At 36.5% G+C, this 22,922-nt stretch overlaps 2 protein-coding genes across 4 annotated transcripts; one reads left to right on the forward strand and one right to left on the reverse strand.

The window, feature by feature from the left end:
- The first annotated feature begins 42 nt into the window (after positions 1 to 42).
- On the forward strand, positions 43 to 14,170 carry vil1 (villin 1). 3 transcript variants are annotated; one of them, XM_027164135.2, is made up of 20 exons: positions 43 to 187; positions 4,159 to 4,263; positions 4,380 to 4,454; positions 4,567 to 4,763; positions 5,567 to 5,675; positions 6,171 to 6,281; positions 6,414 to 6,616; positions 6,753 to 6,831; positions 8,597 to 8,695; positions 8,880 to 9,033; positions 9,131 to 9,231; positions 10,177 to 10,314; positions 10,439 to 10,597; positions 11,146 to 11,325; positions 11,525 to 11,670; positions 11,777 to 11,921; positions 12,168 to 12,356; positions 12,468 to 12,536; positions 12,616 to 12,765; positions 13,324 to 14,170. In XM_027164135.2, exons 2-20 carry the CDS (start codon positions 4,183 to 4,185, stop codon positions 13,435 to 13,437), a joined length of 2,499 nt encoding a protein of 832 aa, XP_027019936.1. In that variant the 5' UTR covers positions 43 to 187; positions 4,159 to 4,182; the 3' UTR covers positions 13,438 to 14,170. The 3 variants fall into 3 exon arrangements, with proteins under 3 accessions (XP_027019936.1, XP_027019935.1, XP_047670671.1); XM_027164134.2 differs by lacking the exon at positions 43 to 187 and adding an exon at positions 1,342 to 1,566; XM_047814715.1 differs by lacking the exon at positions 43 to 187 and having other exon boundaries at positions 4,187 to 4,263; positions 4,358 to 4,454.
- A 174-nt stretch (positions 14,171 to 14,344) lies between these two features.
- LOC113654167 (spermine oxidase-like) lies at positions 14,345 to 17,641 on the reverse strand. The gene is made up of 3 exons (XM_027164138.2): positions 16,284 to 17,641; positions 16,013 to 16,196; positions 14,345 to 15,288 (listed from the first exon to the last, which is right to left on the reverse strand). The coding sequence occupies exons 1-3, from the start codon at positions 17,444 to 17,446 to the stop codon at positions 15,169 to 15,171; spliced, it is 1,467 nt and encodes a 488-aa protein (XP_027019939.2). The 5' UTR covers positions 17,447 to 17,641; the 3' UTR covers positions 14,345 to 15,168.
- Positions 17,642 to 22,922: the final 5,281 nt, after the last annotated feature.

The raw sequence follows: 22,922 nt of genomic DNA on the forward strand, positions 1-22,922 counted from the left end.
CCAGTGGCCAGAGCTCAGCAATGAGCCCTGCCCTGGCAAGTCCTCCATGGCAGAGCTAGTTAATGAATCTGAGGATCAGGAGAGGTGCAATGGTGAACTGGAGGCTGAAGTTCACAACAAGGAGTGAAACTAGCTGAGACTCTGCTGTCAAGGAGACAATCACACACATTCACAGTCCCAGAAACAGGTAGGATGATACTTATATCATACCAAAACAAAGTTATAGGTAAAAAAATAAGGAGTTTGTATTTTTAGTACAACAAGCAATTGCTTTGGTTAATCGTTTACGACAACAAATGACGTCTGTGAATGTGTGAATAGTTAACCTGTTGTGATCATTCTAAGCTTTGTGCCCAACTTCAAAAGGGTGTGTGTGTGTGTGTGTGTGTGTATGTATGTATGTATGTGTGTGTGTATGTGTGGGGTAAGGTCAGAGGTTATTGAATAACTTGCAAATTATAAATCAGAAAAGATACTCTCGATATGTTTTCCAAAGCACCTCTCATAAACAACGTCATTCACAAGGGATCTAGTGTTGTCATGCTCAGGTTGCTGCATGAGTGGGGCAGAACAAAAGCTGTGGAAAATGCACTGCATATCTCACAGACACACAACAAGACCATTTAAGACAAACTATTTTCCCAAATGAAGCCTGAACCATGAATAAAAAAATTCTGCAAACAGTTTCTGAACTGTAAATCTGTGTTTTTTGGGTTTTTTTTAAAAAAGGGATAATTACTGAGTTCATTCCTAAGGTTTTCAGAAAATGAAAAGGTTTTTGCGAGTCAGTTCTTGGCATGGTGATATTAATGACTAAAACTAGGTTAGTGTAGCTTAAAAAGGTCTAAGCAAACTTTTTTAACTTTTTTTGTTTAATATTTGAAGAGGTAGTGTAAGAACTCTGATGTCACATCATTAGATACAAATTTGACCAAGCATTTGAGTGCATTTGTGCATGTGAAGAAATACTTAAATTTAGTCATTAGAACAGTGTTAATCATCTTATAAAACCTGCATAACATAACATGTATTCCAGTGCACTAATGCGATCAGATAATCTAATCAAATACTAAACTTGAAGAAACTTTGATGGAAGTTCAGAAAGTGTACGGTAGGGGAAGGGTTAAGCATTTATGCATTCCTGCATTCCATTCAAGATTTAAGTACAAAGTTTTGGGGTGTTTTTTTGTTTGGTTGGTTTTGTTTGCCTTCACTATTGGGCTTCACGTTAGTAACTGTAAGTCTTTTTTTGACACTTTGGTGCTTCAATGAATCTCATCCAAAATTGCCTCAAACAGCGACCATAATATTAACTGTTCCTGAACATCCAATCCTGGATCTGAACAAACTAGCTGTCAATAAAAACACACACACACAATACACACACCTGTATGTAGATCCCATACACTAACCATAAAAGGCAAGCATCACCCTGAGTGGTTGGAAAAACACAGCCAGTTTGAGAGGCAAAGTGCAGGGGCTGTAAAGTAGGGAGCGAGCATTACAGCCACTCCGACACCATCTGCTCAATCCTGTAGCACTTCTCTTCTGCCTCTCTCTTTCTAGGTAAGTGTATCTATGCAGGTGAGTCCACTTCCGTGGTGCTCTCCAAACAACATATTTATAATAGTTTCTAGTTAGCTTAATGATCACTCAAATATAGAAATACATGAATGATTACATAAATATCTGATGTGCTGATGTGAATGCACCCCAGATTACTGGAATACCAATCCTCCATGTGGATTCAGGTATTTGTTCAGGAAAACTGAAATAGTTTTTGAAGTTATTTCCAATCTGTTTAAGGTTGCAAAAGTTCACATCACCACTGAATCAATATTGCAATCATAAAATAAAGATGATCATGTATGTGGTGCTTACATCCATAAGAACTCTGATTGTGCTGATTATGTGGCTGTGCCATGGAACATCGTTCTGAAATTGTTATATTAATCTCCGTTTTGTGGGTGTTGGATAAAACGATGTCCACGTCAACACCGACAGCTTTTGAACACCATTTGTTAAGGGTGTGGCTATGCTGTAGATGATACAAAGTCTAAATAACATAGCAAATGGAGAACAGTTAGCTTTAATATTTTTTAAAATGAGCTTTTTAAATTAGCTTGACTATATCATAAAGAGCTAATATATAGGCTAACTCTTGTACATTTGGGCTTTTAACATAAAATAATGATGTGGTTTTCTGGAAGAACTCAAGTTTAATGCTTATTTAGAGTCCAGTTGTGAAACATTGGATGAAAAAATGGATGCGGCAGAAGGACATTTACGTGGCAATCAGACTGGATCATGTCAATTGGCAAACATAGTAACGGCAGAACTAAATAAATATCATTTAACGATATTAAGCAAAATGTATTAAGGCTGTCATGGCAAAGTCAGTCTGTCATTACTTCAGCAGCTCGGTCCCTCCCTTATTAGATTAGACTTCCAATGCAACCTTTAAAAGATTCTAATGAGTCACTGCAGCCAGGGTAGTATATAAATGGTGGGAGGAGTAATTAAACCATAAAAGTTATCACAATCCTAAAACTGACCTTGATGACCTTGAGGTTCTGGTATTATATAAAATATATTACATTTTGACTGTACTCTTAAAGTTTAGCTGTAATTTATGATACCAAAGTGTTGCATTCTCTAAAACATGAGTGTAGTCAATGATGGTTTAGTTTAGTTTAACTAAAAAGCTGTCCCACTTTCAAGTTAACAATATTAACCAATGGAGGTTAGACATGTCCAAAACAGTATTGGACAGCTGTCTCTTGTTGGATTCTGAATAACACTGCTACTCTTTTTTAACAAAAACAGAAAACATTTAGGGAACAGACTGGGCATTGCTTGTGGTTTTGAGGCCTGAGGGTGTGTGAGTCAAAGAACAAAAGACACAAGTGTTGTCTCTATTAAATTATCTAATACTAAATATATGAGCCACAGCATATTGAAACAGCTGGGTAGTGTGTGCACATACAAGGGACACACTAAACAAACACTCCGGTAACACTTTACAGCTTTCAGTTTATCATCAACTTTACTTCCTGTGAAAGATGTTCAAAACACTTCCTCCTTTTTTGGTGTAGTACATTTTCAAAATCTTATTTACATGTATCCACTTTTCATATTTATTATTATGCAATAAGCATTATAGAAACAAATTATTTCTCATCATTTACATCTACTATAATTACAGAATAATGGTGCAAATAAGCAGTGGGCTAAATGCAGAAGTTAGGTTAAAAGGTTATTTCCAGCCTCAGTACCTTTTTTGGTGCCTGTGACTCACAAACTCTGCAGTATCTATGTTCTAATATGGAAACAACTTTGATAAAATTACAATTGGGAAATACAATTCAAGAATAAAGTAATAGTAAAGATTATAGTCATTTTCTCACTTCTGCTTTGAGTTGCTGTAGTTGTGACGTTCAGCTCTTGTTCATCATCTCACATGAAGACTATAAATATTAGAACTTCCCGATACCATAGACTTGTTCCTTAGAACTGCTGCTTTAATATACTCATTTGTCCTCATCTTAACTATATCATTCACAATATGCCTATACTGAACCTGATTTTAACACACTCAGTATTGTTTGCCTTTACTCTTCTACATCAGTGTACCATAGTGATTTATAATCCTATTATATAATGTCAACCAGAATAAGATGAAGTATTTATTGCCACCATCACCTCTGGCTTCTTCATTAGGTATCCAAAGCTACAGGTAGAATTCTTTAAAGCTGCTGTGTAACTATGCCTATTGTTAAAAATGGTACATAAATATACTCTAATAAAACAGGAAGTCTTTAAATTAGTATTATCATGAATACACATGATACAAATAGTTAAGGACATAAATGCTAATGATAAAAAACTCAAATGACTCAATCATGGTAACAATAAATGCCCTAATTATTTGACTCACCGAGATACTGTGAGAGAAATAAGTTTAATACTACAACTAATGGAAGCAGAATTGTCATTGGGAGGAATGTGAAAGACCTCATATACAAGCAAATAAAAACTGGTAGAGTAAAATATTAGCATAATATTTTAGTTTGACTGTCTTATTTGGTAAAACTTTTAATTCCTATACTGTAAATACAGTTCTTATCAGTGTAATGAACTTCTTGAGTCCTGTCTCAGGTCCCTGGTTCGTCAGCCGCCATCATGCCACAAATCGAAGTAAAGAGCGACGTTAAAAAAGTCCTCAATAAAACCACACCAGGTCTGCAGATATGGAGAGTGGAGGTGAGGTTTCAGCACACAAGTTATTTGAGTAAAACATTGCGGTAAATATGTTCATGTTCACAGGTTTTTTCTCACTTAACATCTCACTTATCAGATCTCTCTTTTATCATGGACAGAAAATGGAACTAGCACCTTGCCCACCTAAAACATATGGACAGTTTTATGAAGGAGACAGCTACTTAATACTACATGTATGTATTCACTGCAAGATATCAGTCAAGTAATGAACATGATTAAACACTAAATAAAACCTGTAGAATGTCAAATACTGTAGAGTGCTGACTGTGTCATGTATTCAATCAGACACAAAAGACCAACAACACCTTCACCTATGACATTCACTACTGGCTGGGCAAGGCGACCTCCGTGGATGAGCAGGGGGCCGCAGCCATTTATACTACCATGATGGATGAGCACCTGGGGGGCACTGCAGTGCAACATCGGGAGACCCAGGGCTATGAGAGCCCCACTTTCCTAGGCTATTTCAAACAAGGCATCATGTAAGGCACTTCATGTCTTAGATTGCTTCATGTATTTACATTTATATTTAGCCACTAGACAGGTGGTATTGTACAGAGTTACTTGGAAAAACATGCAAGACGCATGCAACAATAAAAACTAATCTGTGGGGTTTTGATAACTTCAAAGACAAACACTTTATAAGAGCTTGGATGTGTTTCACTGTGGGCATGCATAGAGTTCATATATCATAAGCCACCGAAAGCTCAGATAGTGAGTGGGTGTGTAGTTTTGAATTGAATCATTTAGATAATGCAGTGAAGTGCACTAAAATGTAAGCATAAGCTGTTGCATTTGAAAGGACACTGGAAAGTAGAGTTACATTGATCTAATCTGAAAATGATTAACCTTTGTGTTAGCCAAGAGTGAATTCAAGATGAGAATTTGAGATTTAAGATCTCACTTTAACATGAGATTTAAGATCTCATGTTAAAGTGAAAGTTCCATTCTTCACACACTGAAACAAATGCAGTTAGAGGAACTTGGCTGACTGTTGAAGGCATATGAAAGAGAAAAACAGTCTGAAAAACAGTCTGAAGTAAGATCCAGAAGTATGAGCACTAGTGTTTCAAAAACGCAGCCATATCTCATGATAAACTTGGTACAGTAACTACAAGTCAAGTCAATCACAACAGATAATTTCACAGGGTGTTCTCATTTACAAGCAATGAATTTTGCATTTAGATCACTGTGACAGAAATTGGTAGGCTTCTAGATTATTATGTAAAAGATAAAACAAGCACATTAATTATACTTTATATCAATTATGTTTTCTTTCCTACAGTTATAAGAAGGGTGGAGTAGCTTCAGGGATGAAGCAAGTGGAAACCAACACGTACAATGTCCAAAGACTGCTGCATGTGAAGGGTAAAAAGAATGTGATTGCAGGGGAGGTAAGATGTTTCACACTTCATATAAGGACAGGAAGTTCATTGATCTCTCAAATGCGAGATCAATAGAAACTGTCTAGACCTATGTAGAGCTGCTACAAGACATTTTCTATACAGGAAGTTTTTTTTATGTTACAGTTAATAAAAATGTCTCAAGGATTCTCATATGGCTTTTATTTAACAATGTTTCACTTACATACATACATACATACATACATACATACATACATACATACATTCATACATACATACATACATACATACATACATACATACATACATACATACATACATACATACATACATACATACATACATACGTACGAACCGGCCAGAAAGAAGAGTGATTTTAAAAATAAGGGAAACAATTGAGTGATGAATGGCTGTTAAAGATATACCAAATTATATTTAATCCGCTACTTGATACAATAGTGAACTAACATATCCATTCAAATAAAAAAAGACATTATGTGTGAATCTGTTTTGCTCTGTGCTCAGGTGGATATGAGCTGGAACAGCTTTAATAAAGGCGACGTGTTCCTGTTGGACCTGGGAAACATCATAATCCAGTGGAATGGCCCGAATAGCAATCGGATGGAGAGGCTAAGGGTACAGAGTTACTATTAATTCTGCAAGTAATAAACAATATATATTGGCTATATATGGTAGATTTAAACAGTAAAAAGAAAGAATTTGAAGAGCTCAATTCCAGTTAAGAATTAAATGTTCATGTCCATGTAGGGAATGAATTTAGCAAAAGATATCCGTGACCGAGAGAGAGGAGGTCGAGCACAAGTAACAGTGGTGGAGGGAGAGAATGAGGATTCTTCTAAGGATGCCATGAAACTTATGAAAAAGGTCTTGGGTGAACAAAGGACCATTAAAGAAGCCATTCCAGATGAGGTGGTGGATGAGAAAATAAAGTCTAGCATCAAACTCTTTCAGTAAGTTCATTAAAACAGCACTTTACATGTAGATCTATTTTTAAAGAAATATCATATATAAATGTCCACTGACCATATCACTAGATAAAAATCGCATTAGTTCATAAATACTTATATGTCCATTTCTGTTGGGCAGCATTTCAGATGCTGATGGTAATCTGTTAATACAGGAAGTGGCCATGAAGCCACTAACACAAGACCTTCTAAATCCGGAGGTAAGAAACAAAAAGTGTTAAACTGTTAAATAGTTTTAAAGCGTTTAAAAGGTGCTGAATAAAATGCAAAGAATTCATTTCACACTGAGTCAGTGGTAGTGAATTAACTGTTTATGACAATGTAGAGAATGCATTTGAAGAAAGATGTACGTAACCGAGAGAGAAGTTTATTTACCATTTGCACAATATGTCAAGACATATTTATATTGAAATGCTTTACTAAGTAAGTAAGTAAGTAAGTAAGTAAGTAAGTAAATAAATAAATAAATAAATAAATAAATAAAACTGACTTTTACATGATATATTGTTTATCACCTGAATGTCAAAGCCAAACTTAATATTTAATAATATAGTAGACAATATTTTCTGGGGTTCTGTTCTATATATTAAGCACCTGCAATGATGTGACTGGAGCAAAACAACAAATTGCATAACATACAAAATGTGCTTGGAACAGCAGGATTTTCCAGCTTATTCTTGCTCTATTCATGTAGATACCAGGGCAAAATGTTGTTTCAAGAGGACAATTTTTGCATCTTTTGTGATAATCTGATTGTGAGCTAATTGTGTTTCCCTAGGTCAATATAATGGACTATTTCACCTGGGTATTAAATACAAATGACTGGATTATTGTACATAAAATTAAATCAACTTACATAACATAGCAATACATTACAAAATATAAATGCTGAAATTAACACATAATTATTACCTGAGTATGACATCATAATTAACTAATTAAAAGGATGAATAAGTAAAGTACCATTACTGATTTAAGCAATTTGAGGAAGAAAAATGAACAATATATAGGACAGCATAAGGGTATGTGAGCACCAAGAAAATCGTATAAAAAAACAGGTAACAATTTTATTGTTATCAGCTACACACCTCTTTATGTTGTATATATTTTACCCTTTTTTAAAATTATTGCCAGATTAACGCCTGTACCTCCACAAAAGATAGGGCCCAGTAGCTGATTGTACAACAGGTTTTAGATACTGAAAATAGTTGTTCTTGTATTTGTCTTATATTGGAAAGTAACCAATATATAAAGCAAATTCATGTGCACAAGTGTCAGAGCCCTGTGTGTTACATTTCACAATGTAATTCTAGGTGTACAAACTTTTTGAAGAAAAATCTACTTGAACAGAATGTTGCTGTGTGTTATTGCATAGTTTTAAGGATTGGATTATGAATTGTAACAGCTTCTTGTTGTGTAATTAGCCAGCAGAATAATGCGCTCTGCTTCACCAACTCAGGGGGAGGGAACAACCCTGTGCAAAGGCCACTGTGATATAAATGTCTCTAACACTGCATAAAAGTCAAACACTGCGAATGAGCACATGCATTTCCTAGGGGTCTAAGGGTCACAACGTAATAAGCAGATAGATATGAGCCCTATCTTAATCGATGATAGGATCATTGTAAAGTTACAAAAGATAGAAAGTCTCCGGAGATAAGGAATTGAAACAAACGTACTTCTTCAAAGCAGTGCTGTGGTAGACAAAGTCAAAGTTTAAAAAGAACAAATGGCCATTAGTGAGAAATAGTGACAAATTAAGAAGCGAGACAGGAAAGCAGAACTAGGAATTAGCACATTCACATTAAACACAGAGAATGTACTTAGATTTCCTTGTAATTGTTTGCATCATAAATGTTGCAAAATATCAATGAAGATCCATATCAAACGGTATGAACAATGTCCTTGATTACTGAACTTACATACTACATATTGCATTAAAGACATATCTATTCTTTTTGGCAGGACTGTTATTTGCTGGATCAGGGTGGACTGCGTATCTTTATCTGGAAAGGCCGTAAGTCATCCAAAAGGGAGAGGTCAGAAGCACTAGAGAAAGCTGAGGTGAGAAACACATCTGAGCATTGTGACCTTAAAATCTAAATGACTGACTCATATACTGTAGTGAGTTTGCAAATTCGAATTTCATTTTTAAAATGATTTTCTACAATTAAATATAATTCCATACTTTGCAAAGACATGTGGTATACATTATTGTTTACGTTACTTTTTTTTTTTTTTTATTCAGGGATACAAAAAGGCCAAAAATTATCCTCCGTCTACGTATGTGGAGACAGTAAATGATGGTTCGGAGTCTGCTGTGTTTAAGCAACTCTTCCAGAAATGGACAGTGAAGGGTCAAACTACTGGATTGGGCACAACACATACTGTAGGGAAAATAGGTAAGAAAAACACAGCTTAGTTACTGAACAGAAAATAATATCTAAATTACATTTCTAACCAAAAATTCTTTATGCTTATAAATATTTTTCTCTGTAGCCAAAGTTGAACAGGTAAAGTTTGATGCAACATCAATGCATGCCAGGCCTGATATAGCAGCTCAGCAGAAAATGGTGGATGATGGGTCCGGTGAGGCTGAGGTGAAAAAATATTACTAGATCTTCAGTAAAATCTTCAGTAAAAGTTTAATTTTTTCCTGTTTTATTTAAGTTTTGAATTGTCCAGAAAGTGACTGGGTAATTTGTGACATCAGAAATGAATGGGTTAAAATATATTTGTTTAATTCCTTGTAATTACCAATGTACAAAAGTCTGTGGATTATGTATTTCTCCAGAACTAAAGAATTAGAATACAGTATTACTCAATCACTCACTCACTCATTTTCTAAAGCTTATCCAAACCACCTCGGGTCACAGCGAATGTGTGGCTATCTCAGGCGTCATCGGGCATCAAGGCAGGATACACCCTGGACGGAGTGCCAACCCATCGCAGGGCACACACACTCTCATTCACTCACACACTCACACACTACGGACAATTTTCCAGAGATGCCAATCAACCTACCATGCATGTCTGAGGCACAGGGAGAACATGCAAACTCCACACACACAAGGAATCGAACCCCGACCCTGGAGGTGTGAGGCAAACGTGCTAAACACTAAGCCACCGTGCCCCCCCAGAATACCGTACTAGACACAAAATATTATGTGTCTACTAAACATAATCCAAAAGTTGATGATAATTATTATTTCTGGAGTGTCATATTGGATTTACTTATTTTTACAGTATTTAACAGATACAGTACTTCCAGCTAAATATTAGGCAAACAAAATAGTACAAATAAACCAGGGTCTAAGAATATTCAACATTAAGATCATTCCACCATGAGTGTGGATGCAGATCTTTTTTTGTATCTTGCAGAACAGCAGGTCAGGGTGTTCTGACTGTATCATGTTAGTGTCTTCATTCTCATTATTACATAAGTGTCACGTGCCATTAGCACAAGGGGAAGTTGATGTTTTTTAAACACAGTTGTGAAATCAGTCCAGAAGCAGTTTAAGCAAGATGTCCTTTTTGTCTTACAGGTATGGAGAATACAGGACAATGAACTAGTTTCTGTAGACAGAAAGTGGCTGGGGCACTTCTATGGTGGTGACTGCTACCTCATTCTCTACAAATATGAAGTCAACAACAAAATATACTACATCCTGTACATGTGGCAAGTATGTGTGAACATTATTCTATACCTGTCACAGTGCAATGTTCATCATATTGTTTTTCACATTCTCTGTTCAGTCATATTTGTGCAAGCCGTTTACAGACTGTACCTTTAATGCATTGCTTCAGGGTCGTCATGCAAGCACAGCAGAACTGACAGCATCTGCATATCAAGCAGTCATTCTGGACCAGAAGTATAATGGAGAACCAGTGCAAGTTCGAGTGCCTATGGGGAAGGAGCCCATGCACCTTATGGCCATTTTCAAGGGCAAGATGGTTATTTATGAGGTGGGTATAAGCCTTTTGGGGGTTGTCAATACCACAATGACTCATTTTGTCCCCACAACCTCAAAAAACTACATTTGTGTATGAGAACGTCTTGTGCACTACTTTCTAAAGTACTCCTCTGCTCCTCTGCATTTGCACTAAAACACTTTAAAATATTTAATTAATTTTAACAGTTACATTACGCAATGTCGCACAAGCATTTTCAGCACAGGTACGATTCAGCTATAGGAATGAGGCTGCAGGCTGAATGATGTAATTTACTATTAACTGATGTTTAACTGCTGTATAAGCATTCAGAAATTATAGCAAAGGTATTGTTGGCAAAAACATGTGCACTGGCAATGTAGAAGGCAGTATCAACAATTTGTTTTATTTGTTGTGACTAAATATTCAAATCATAGCCTCCATCAGGTCATAGCCTCTGATCCGTTTGAAAATTTTAGATAATTTATATATATTTGTGTATATTGTATATTTATGTATATATTTTATATCTTTTATCTCTTTTTGGCTGTATGTAGTCTTAATTGTATCCTGTCGATTCATAGGAAGGTAGTGCTAAAGACGACTCCTCTTATGGTCCATCAGGACCAAGACTGTTCCACATTCATGGCTCAAATGAGTTCAACACACGTGCAGTCGAGGTGGCCGCTCGCTCTTCCTCACTCAACTCCAATGACGTGTTTGTGCTCAGCACCCCCAACTGTTGCTTCCTGTGGTATGGAAAGGTCGGTGTCAATGCCAGCCAGCCAATTGACCCTAACTGTAAATGAGTGTGTACAAGTGTTTAGTGCAGTAGCTGTGATGAAGTGTTTTCACATGCTAGGCATAGTGTTCTAGGCATAATTCACCACAACTCAAAACAGTTATCGAAGATAACCTAATAATAAACTCTAAGTATAGTCATATGATGCTCTTTTTCTGTAGGGCTGTAGTGGGGATGAAAGAGAGATGGCTAAATCTCTGGCTGACATCATTTCCAAGAGAGAGAAGCAGGTCATAGCAGAGGGTCAGGAACCTGCTGAATTCTGGGTTAACCTTGGCGGAAAGTCTCAGTATGCCAGTGGCAAAAGGTTATTTTATTTTATATAAAGAAATGATGTAAAATAGTCAAATATCGGCAGATATTCCTAATACCTGACATTTTAATTAAGCTCTGTTTTTGGTTCTCATGACTAGACTGCAGGATGAAACCACTCAGATCACTCCCCGCCTCTTTGAGTGCTCTAATCAGACTGGCACATTCATTGCAACTGAAATTACAAACTTTAACCAGGCTGACTTGGATGAGGATGACATCATGTTGCTAGATACCTGGGATGAGGTAAGTGGTCCTTTCCCCAAAAACATTCAGCAACATCACAGAATATAACTCATCTATGTACTGCTAATGATAGATTAAAAAACATGATAAAAGTCCATTTCATCCAAAGGTATTTGGTTCTATTACCAATAACACAAAAAAAAAGAAAATTCTTTTTGTAAAAATTCTGAAAAAGCTTTGAGTTCATGTTTGTATACAATTTTGATTTGTCAATTAACCAAAAATAAATTCTTCTCCATATATCAGATATTCTTGTGGATTGGTAAAGGATCAAATGACAAAGAGAAGACAGATTCTGTTATTACAGCACAAGAGTACCTGAAAAGCCATCCTGCTGGACGTGACTCAGACACCCCAATCATAGTGGTCAAGCAGGGGTTCGAGCCACCGACCTTCACCGGCTGGTTTCTTGCCTGGGACCCTTACATGTGGAGCGTATGCACATTTGAAAATGTTTAACATTTGCTATGACTATTGCATGATACATGAGTTGAAAATAATTGAGTTAAGTAAACATTTCAAGCTGAAATGTCTCTTTTTTCTTAGGGTGGAAAGTCCTATGAGGAACTGAAGTCTGAGCTTGGAGATGCAACAGAGGTTATTAATATTACAGTGGTGGGTTATCATGTATTTTTCTTTATTAAACTTGTTCTCTGGTGACCATCTGAAACTAAACAGAGTGTTGTAAATTTAGGACCTGACAAACTCTCACACCAACTCACACCAAGTGAATTCTGGAAAGGTATCCATGTCCCCCAGTACACTGCCACAATATCCAGCGGCAAACTTGGTGAACTGTTCAATAGAGAGCCTGCCTGAAGGTGTCGACCCTGCCAGAAGAGAGGTATTTGCATATACCCATAACTGATAGATGAAAGTTTTGTTTTATAACATCATATCTACAAATGATTTATTTCAATATTTCTTTCTTGATGACCAACACATCCTACACTATTTCCTGTTATGAGTTACATTATAGCAGCAATAAACAGTCTAATCAAATAAACAGCACTAGTAATGTTAACAATAAACAGAACATTGCAATGTCCTCTTGTGTCCTCTCTCCAGAAAACTGTCCCGATAGCAGAAAACATACAGAACTTGGCAAAGCTCTGACACTAAAGACTCTTCCATAAATGTTAAATAAATGGCTAAATGGCTAAATAGCAGCACATATTTATTTCAAATCTGCCATTCAATTATGATGGAAACAATTATGTTTCCGAATGAGCGCAAACTGTGACTTGCCTTGCACTTGTACTTAGACTGTGAGGGCTTTTGTTAGAGAAAAAATAATCAACATTGAACCGATCAGATTATAGAATTTAACAGCAATGTGAAATAAAAATATTTAACTGTCCTTCTGACAACAAGATGGTGTCCTACTTGTCTGTGTCCTCAGGAATATCTCTCAGAAAACGACTTTGCTTTAGTCTTGGGTGTTGCACGAATGGATTTCTACTGCATGCCCTTGTGGAAACAAAAGAACCTGAAGAAAGCGAAGGGCCTGTTTTAAGAGATACAACAGGAATCATCATGAATGTGTATTTTCCAGGCACTCACATTACACAACAGTGTACATGACTTGGCCATATTGTGAAATTAGGAATCTGTTTGTTTATGTTCATTTTATTATAGAAAATGAAGTAACTTAATGCAATGACTTTTTTGGCAAATTTGAAACTAATAAATCTTTTAGACTAGTTTGACTTTTATATAAATTGTTTAATTAGATATGTGATAAATGGATAGAAATTTAATAGACTATTTAAGAAAAACGATTTGGTTGATAGGCAGCTTTTTCACGGCATTGTCTTTCTGACATTCATGAATTTTTTCTGAGATATTTGATGAATCTGCAGTTTCACTCAAGTCCCTTAGCTATTTTAAGGACCTATAAATATCATTGTAATGATTGTTATGCAAATAAATATTTAATGTACAGTAAAAGATATAAAATTATACGATACAACTGCCAGTAAAATACCACTATTAATATAGTAATAATACAAAATGTTCTCATGTAAAAAAAATATTCATTACTTTTTTAACACAAGCACAGATTCAAAGGTAGAACTTGATGTCCCTCCTTTAGTGCCCTCTTTTCCTGGTTACACACCCTATTATTATTTGAACATGCAAATGAATGTGTGTGCATGTGGTGTATAATCCTGACAGTCTGTATTGTTCTTTTTTTTTTTTGTTACTAACATAAATCAGTCATTAAAGGACCCCACACAGGCTCATAACATGCTCTTTTATACCTAGTTTTATTATACATGTAAGTTAAATAACACATGTAGTCAAATTTACATAGAGTTCATAGACAGTAAGACAAAATCCAGGCTAAAGTCATAAACAAGTGTAACCTATATTTGTTATAGTATGCAAAAGAAAAGCAACTAACAAGTCTTTGAGTGTCCACTATATAAAAATATGCCTAATGTCAACAGAGTCTTTTCATTTAATAATAAGAACATTAAGGAAAAGTTTGGTTAAATAACAAGCACTCCATAGCCCATGTAATAATTGAGAAGTAGCAATGTACCCTAACCCTAACCCTAACCCTAACACTTGTATTTACTTTCTGAACAGCACTTGAAAATATTCACCAATAAGTAAAGTGTTTCATAAGATTAAGTGTTAGAAAAGAGAAAATAGTGAGCAGCTTTGCTGTAACTCACCAAATCTAATAATTCTGCAACAAGCTCAAACCGTTCAATGCACTGATTGTAGCTGCTTTGCTAATCTATTTCCTCAAACAACTTCTTGAAAATCTTCCACCATGACATTTAGTTACAAACCTCCTTCTCTGTAATTAAGTGTTCAACTATTTTATTGCTTTATTTGATTATTGCTTTATTTAATTTCCCATCTTACTGGCTGAGACCTTGTTTATTTTGTGTTTTAATGACAAAATGGTGAATTTAGGGTCTTACATACTGTGAATCTTGCTGTTAACTATAATATTACAAGTAGAAGGAGCTGTACAATAGCGCCACCTGGTGATATACAGTACAATTATTTTCTTATAACTAGAATCTTATACACAGGAACACTTCCTTTATAAAACTTCCTGCTGTTGTCTAAGATTTTCCACTGATCTTTTTCACAGATCTTTTCACTGAACCTTATAAAATAAATGTGACCAATGAAAAAATTTGTATTTTCCTTGCATCAAGAAGAACTTAATTAATTAAAATTTAGAAAAAAGCTAATGTTCTCTATGGACAGATTCCTTAATGGCTTAATTATTGTACAGTTTAATGAGTCTCTCTGCTTCTCTGAGCCCAGATAGATAAGCTCCGTGGGTGGTGGTGTAGAAGTTCTCATGAGTGGCTTCACCTGCAAACAGCACCTGCAGAGGCTTCAAACACACATACACAATCATCCAGCTTATTAATAGTCAGTATTTGGTGCAATGTGTAACTCATTCAACAAAGATAGCTACATACAAGTATTTCCAACATTGTAACCAATATTTCTGTTTTACTGTTGCAAATGATAATGGACCACTGATCACTGCGTTGACTTTTCACATTAACATTAAAATTAACATTAACTATTTCGGAAAAAGACAAAAAAAATGTGTGCTAGATCTACCTGAACACTGCTTCTGGTGTTCTACTGTGTTAATTCTGTTAACACCAGATAAACCGGTTTAAAGAGAAAAAAAGCTTGAATTGACATCTTCATTATATTGTCTATTATACTGCTGCAAGGTCACATAATACCATTCCATGCCTTAGGGCAACATGAGCAGCTACTTCAATAAAACTAAAGATCTACAGTATCTGTAGAAGCTATAGGTATGTAGCACTGAATAGGTTCATAACACCATTCAATAGTAGAAAAACCTTTTTAGTTTCCAAGTAAATTTCCTTTATAATGGGGAACTTTATCGAGGCCAAATTAGTTCTACAAGGAACCTTGGAACAGCAAATATATATATATATATATATATATATATATATATATATATATATATATATATATATATATATATATATATAGCAGGACATGGAATTTCAAAAAGTTGTGCATTAAATAAAAAGTATTAATAGCAGCAGTACTAAAGGAACGATAGGTACCTCTGTGTCTGAAGCTTTTGTCTGTGGAGGAAGAGGTGCTGCTAGTGCTTTCTGATTTGTCACGCCATTCACTCCCTTGGGAATGAATGTATAGGAGCCGTAGACATTAGCGTCATGGCCCCACTTACTGATCAGAACTTTGGACACATCAGGAACAGGCCAGCTTGTGAAAGACCTGAGCAATCTTCAAAGAAAAAGCAAATTTTTTAGATTTTTTTTTTTTCAAACTAATAAAACAAGCCAAGTGGGACAGCATGACACATGATATTACCTTACACAAGTGTCTCGAACCTCACTGTCTGGCAATGTCTCCATATGAAGAGCCTCTTTGCCTGTGATCCAGCCACAGAGCACTGTAGGATGACGGGCCACAGCGTCAAAGCCAGAAATCTTTTTAAACCATGTCTTTTTCCAGGTATCCTCTTCACTTTGACTGCTATAGACTGCCTTATCTTCAGGTCCCTCGTCCCACACAAGCTGGATACCTGCACAGTCTTCTGGCCAAAATCTTTCACTGAAACACAGGAAGATCTTGTCCACGGTACCAAAGCCGAGCCTCTCAATAGCATCCAGCTTTGATTTTGGTAAGGCAGGTTCAAACATGGTTCTTGCTTTTTGTTTTAAAACCCCCAGAGATACAGTCACAATCACATGATCGGCATCAAAGATTTTATTGTTTTCACAGATCACTTTTACATCATGGTTCTGTTCATCCTCGTCGCTCTCAGAGCTTGCTTTCAAGTCCCACTGGATGCTTTTCACTGCTGTATTGTTGAGAATTGTTCCTGTAGGTAGACCATTCAGAAGAAGATCTAAAATTGCTTGATAGCCCCCAGGACCTAGGCAATTAAAAAACTCCCCGCCTGGTGCAATATATTCACTAGCCTGAGATGCAGACACTTCAAACAAAGAAGATACAGCCTCATCTGTGCATTCATTTCGTTTACACCATTCAAAAATTCTTGATCCATCTTCTTCATTAGCTAAAGGTGATTCAGCATAGGACACATCAAGGTAATCTCCCAAAGTAAGGTCTCGGTACCTTAGTGGCAACTCTGAGTCAAATGCCTTGGAGGTGAGTTTCTCAAATAGAGAGGTGACCCCATCAGCAAGTTTATCTGGCAAGTGTTTTCCATCCTCTTTAAAAAAGTAGTCTTGAGAACTTTCAGAACTGTCACGCAAAGCTTTTTCAGCTAGTAGATTATGTTTTTTTGCTAGTTTGTAAAGGTCATTTTCCTTCTGTCCATGGATCCAGTTAGCACCAAGTTCAATAATGTTCTCTGTAAATGGTTTAGTAGTGCAAACTCTTCCTCCTACACGATCTTTAGCTTCAAGGATCTTGACATCCTGAAATCCAGCCTTGATCAAAGTGGCTGCTGCAGCAAGACCTGCAAATCCTGCACCAACCACCACAATCTTGGCGTCTTCAGACATGACAGAAAATGTACTCTTGCTTTGAAAGAAGTAATCACACTGATGAGCAGTAAATGTCTATTATTTGTTTATATTTCACTAAGCAGTGTAGGTGGTTAATAATTCCAAACTAAAACATCTACTCACATCCAGTTGTTTCACGCAACAGCAGAGGTGTTGTCTCTTCAGCAGTTTAACTGACTTTGTGCTCTTCCGGTGAGTTAATGCCGGTTTAAAATACACCTTTGTTATACGTCTATTATAATGCAGTAAGGTCACGTGATGCCAAGCCACGCCTTAGTTCAACATGAAGCATCTTACAGCTTACAATTAGAGGACTTAGAGATTCCTGTTCACAGTCAGAGTAGTGAAACATTCATTTAAAATCCATCATCCAAAGAAACACAAGCCTCCTCAGGAATCTTCTTGTATGACTGTAAAATAATAAACATATGTTTATTTGGCTTTGCAAAATCTTAAATTACCTCCAAGTCCAGTCTCTCCAAGTCAGTCAGTGTATCTGTGAGTTTGTGTATGCACAAGAGGGCAAGTAACTCTTTCCTCCATGTGCCCTTATGTTGGTCTCTATAGGTTTTGGCAGGAGCATGTGTTTGACATGCATGTTGCAAGTCTAACAGATTGGAGCTAATAAATATACCTCATGTGTTTTTATAGTGTAAATAAGAGTCATAACACATATAGTCAGAAGCAGGTTAATATACCAATAATATCAATTTGGACAGAAATGTTTAAATCTGGATTAGCAACAACATGGCAGGGAGATCAATTAATATGTCATGTAGTGCAAACAGGAAGTGTGGGTTAAATAAATGTGACATTTCTTCTAAATCATTTTCTAAAGGTAACATCCACATTAAAAGGAAAACCTATACACCACAGCATAGTGCCATCTATGCAGATAGATGTCAAGAGCTTCGGTTAATGCTCACATCGGATATCAGAATGAACAGGAACAATAACAGGAAACTGAGTCATGAGCACAGACTTACTGAAGCTGAACAGTTAATGATCACAAAATCAAAATCATCTGATCTTATTCTAATATTCTACTTGATGTCAGCTCAGACCATTTTATTTATTCTCCTCGGATTTCTCTCAACAACAGGATGTTTTTTTATATGTATTGGGATTTTTTTGCACCATTCTGTGTAAACTCTGTTGCAAACAAACCTGAAATCTTGCACCCACAACCAAAATCTTATCATCTTCGGACATGACAGAAAATACATTCTTGTTTTAAAAGCAATAATCACACAGGTGAGCAGTGAATGTTTTTTATGATTTTGTTTATATCTCACTAAGCAGTGTAGGTGGTTAATAATTCCACACTAAAAAATCTACTCACATCCAGTTGTTTCACACAACAGCAGAGGGGGATGTCTCTTCAGCAGTTTAACTGACTCCCTTGGTTGATAGGCAGCTTTTTCACAGCATTGTCTTTCTTACACTCTTAAATTTCTGCTGAAATATTTGATGAATCTACAGTTTCAATCCAGTCCCTTAGCTATTTGAAGGACCTATGAAATATCATTGTAATGATTGTTATGCTAAATAAATGTTTAATGTACAGTAAAGCATATGGAAATTTTGCTGGTAAAAATACTAATACTAATATACAAGCCATACAAAGAATTCTTATGGTAAATAATTATTCATTACTGTGCTTTTTTAACACAAGCACACATTTAAAGGTAGAACTTGATGTCCCTTCTTTAGTGCCTTCTTTTCTTCGATAGTTACACACTCTACTATTATTTGAATATGTAAATGAATGTGTGCATGTGCTATATAACCATATTTGCATACAGAGCTAAAAGGTCAACGGACGACGCCATTAACATATATGTTCATACCATGTTGAAACCAGGAACATATGCAAGGATGCTGTTTGTGGATTTTAGTACAAACTGCTGATTCTTCACTCCTCCACTCTGACTCTCAGCACTAGAGCACCACAAGGTTGGTGCTGAGACCTTTGCTCTACTTGCTATATGCCCATGACTGACCATCAACCCAAAGCACATCCACTATAATTAAATTTGCAGATGACAACGCTGTGGTGGGGCTAATTTGAAATGGTGAGGAGTCTGCCTACAGGAAGGAAGTGGTTGCACATCAATAACAACTTGGCACTCAACACCTCCAAAACAAAGGAACTCATCATTGACTTCTGGAAACAGGAGAAGGAACCAGCCCTTTGTACGTTGGAGGAGGAATGGTGGAATGGTTACATTTCTTGGCACACACATCTCCCAGGATCTCGAATGGACTGTAAACACATCCCATAGCACAAGGACGCTGAGGAAATCCAACTTGTCCCAGCAGCTGCTGGTGTCCTTTTAACTCTGCTCATTCGCAAACATACTGTACTATCCCATGGTATTCTGGTGTGATATGCTGGTTGCACTGTGGATGTAAAAAAAAGCTCTGCACAGAGTCATCCACTCAGCACAGAAAATCACTGGTGCACAGATGCCTTCAATTGCAGAGATCTACAGCAACAGTTGCGTACGAGAAAACCAGAAATGTAATAAAGGAGACTTCTCAACAATCTCTTAAAGGTGCCCTTCCACACAAAACCGTTTTTACTTGTATTTTTTGATATGTGTTAGGTCCATATGTGTTTGTGTTGTGTCGGGAATGTGAAAATGAACTGCTACCTCCCTATGGAATAAAAACACTGTCAATAATAATCGTACGTAATTCAAAGCATTTGTGTGTAAATTTTAATTTTGCGGAGTTGGATCCCAAAATCTACGGCCACGACAGTTTACAGATACGAGATTTTGTGTGTTTGTTCAAATACAACTCCAAAATGTACGACTCTGACAGTTTACACACACAACGCTTGTTTTCACAACACCTCTTTTTTCACACACGAAAACGGTCTGCGAAACAACTGTCAAAAATACGTCATCACGTTCACAGGCATTACTATCCGAGGGAAGATGAATCGATTCCACGAAGTGCGCATACGCCCCGCCCTCTTTTAAACCACTGGCGCCGACATGGCGGATCAGCAGCCAAGCGCTCACTCAGGTAAGTTGGTTTTTCCTTCCAAATTCGGACATGTTTAAGGGTTAGTTATCACTAATAACAGAGAGGAGTTATATTACAGATATAGGTTAACTATAGTAAGAAAGATTAGCTCTCAGAGTAAGGTTACATTAGGTGCTTAAAGAATACAGCTGTTTAGGAGGTCATCACCTCATGTAGCGTGATGAGATAGGCCTACATAAAAGACACACACACACACACACACACACACCTAGCCATTTCCTGCTGCACTGACTGCCCGTTTGACTTGGACCTTCTTTCTTGTGCTGACTGTCCACTGATATTGGACTGGTTCCCCATTTTCTGTTGTCCAACACTTAAGGTGTTGGTCAACATCGACACCAGATTCAGGGCTGAGTGCAAGATGTCACCTAATGGACCTGATAAACAATAAAATATGACTTTAACACTTAAGCAGTGAACACATATTGCATGACCTGTGTATTCCAGTGCATGTACACAGCTGTTAATAAGTTAACACTTAAAATTGCTAATTCATTTATGTAGGCCTATCTCATCACGCTACATGAGGTGATGACCTCCTAAACAGCTGTATTCTTTAAGCACCTAATGTAACCTTACTCTGAGAGCTAATCTTACTTACTATAGTTAACCTATATCTGTAATATTACTCCTCTCTGTTATTAGTGATAACTAACCCTTAAACATGTCCGAATTTGGAAGGAAAAACCAACTTACCTGAGACGATTAGCAGTGTTGTAATGTAACGGAGTAAAAATACTTTGTTACTGTACTTAAGTAGAAATGTCACGTATCTGTACTTTACTTCGCTATTTAAATTTATGTCAACTTTCACTTTTACTCCACTACATTTCCTAGATAAAATGTATACTTTTATTCTGTTATATTTCCACTAAGCATCTTCGTTACTACAAAATAAAATCAGAAGAAATGTGTGGGAGGTTTGGTGAATCACTGCTCCTAGATTGCATTACGCTCCGCACGCTGTACGGAGAAGCACAGGAACGCGCAACGTGCACGCGCAGTCAGAGCTGGAGGCGATAATGTATAAACGGAAAACAACCAAAAGCAGTGACATGTCACTATACTTATTACCAGAGTTGTAAGCACAAACAAAATATTAATGCAAACAATCCATACAATACTAAATAAAATAACATTTATTGATTTGGTCTTTGTAAATATTAGTTTATTAATGACTGCATTCATTAATTGGACACACTGTTTGTAAAGAATGCACACATACGTGAACTGATTTGATTCAAGACTGGCATCATTACATCATGCATATAATTTTGGTGTCCACTTTTGCCATTTAATAATACCATAACTTTTGGCTTACTATGTAGTCATATAATATATAATATAAATCTCTTCTTGTTTTAAATTCTCACTGAGAGCTAAAACCCCTAAAGATGAAACCCTAGAACCGCCCCTGCTCTTATTCCTACCGAAAATCACTGAAATGTTACTTTTTACTTTTACTTCAAATACTTAAGTACATTAAATATCAGAAAATGACTTTTGATACTTAAGTACAGTAAATATCAGATAGCCTACTTTAAGATTTTTACTTGAGTAAAATTCTAAAAGGTGACTTTCACTTCTACCAAAGTCTTTTTCTAGTGTGATACTTGTACTTTTACTCAAGTATTGCTTTCTAATACTTTATACAACACTGACGATGAGTGAGCGCTTGGCTGCTGATCCGCCATTTCGGCACCAGTGGTTTAAAAGAGGGCGGGCCGCATGCGCACTTCGTGGAATCGATTCATCTTCCCTCGGATAGTAATGCCTGTGAACGTGATGACGTATTTTTGACAGTTGTTTCGCAGACCGTTTTCGTGTGTGAAAAAGAGGTGTTGTGAAAACAAGCGTTGTGTGTGTAAACTGTCAGAGTCGTACATTTTGGAGTTGTATTTGAACAAACACACAAAATCTCGTATCTGTAAACTGTCGTGGCCGTAGATTTTGGGATCCAACTCCGCAAAATTAAAATTTACACACAAATGCTTTGAATTACGTACGATTATTATTGACAGTGTTTTTATTCCATACCTCCGCGGTTAGTTCTAGCCACGTAAAAGAAATAAGCGGAGAAATCAGGTCAGTTAGAAAAGCTGCTAAGTGTGACGTGGAATTGATCGAGCTCATTACTATTCATGAGCTCTCCCACTTGAGACCACGCCCTCGGAGCCAAGCAGCATAGCTCATTGAATATTAATGAGAACTGGCGCAAATCGAGCTGAGTCTTCCTGTAGGCTTTCTATACCACACTAGAATGGCTTGAAACAAGGTAACCAAGGCGTTTTTTACACAAAAAATGTTACAGAGTCCATGGTAAACGTCAGACATTACCACAAAAGTAATGAAATACGTGTGGCAGGGCATCTTTAACTTTGTTTCTTTATTTCTTTTACCTCCAGATGATGCTACA

The sequence above is a fragment of the Tachysurus fulvidraco genome, chromosome 6 (genome assembly GCF_022655615.1).
Source record: "Tachysurus fulvidraco isolate hzauxx_2018 chromosome 6, HZAU_PFXX_2.0, whole genome shotgun sequence".
Classification (NCBI taxonomy): Eukaryota; Metazoa; Chordata; class Actinopteri; order Siluriformes; family Bagridae; genus Tachysurus; species Tachysurus fulvidraco.

What these genes read in the sequence shown, in the direction of transcription:
- LOC113654167 (XM_027164138.2), bottom strand. Translation starts at nt 17,446, where the DNA reads ATGTCTGAAGACGCCAAGATTGTGGTGGTTGGTGCAGGATTTGCAGGT. An exon ending in GTTCGAGACACTTGTGTAAG is followed by an intron (nt 16,197 to 16,283) that starts GTAATATCATGT and finishes TTTTCTTTGAAG; the next exon opens with ATTGCTCAGGTCTTTCACAA. An exon ending in CAAAAGCTTCAGACACAGAG is followed by an intron (nt 15,289 to 16,012) that starts GTACCTATCGTT and finishes GTGTGTTTGAAG; the next exon opens with CCTCTGCAGGTGCTGTTTGC.
- vil1 (XM_027164135.2), top strand. Translation starts at nt 4,183, where the DNA reads ATGCCACAAATCGAAGTAAAGAGCGACGTTAAAAAAGTCCTCAATAAA. An exon ending in GCTTCCTGTGGTATGGAAAG is followed by an intron (nt 11,326 to 11,524) that starts GTCGGTGTCAAT and finishes CTTTTTCTGTAG; the next exon opens with GGCTGTAGTGGGGATGAAAG. An exon ending in TGCTAGATACCTGGGATGAG is followed by an intron (nt 11,922 to 12,167) that starts GTAAGTGGTCCT and finishes TCCATATATCAG; the next exon opens with ATATTCTTGTGGATTGGTAA.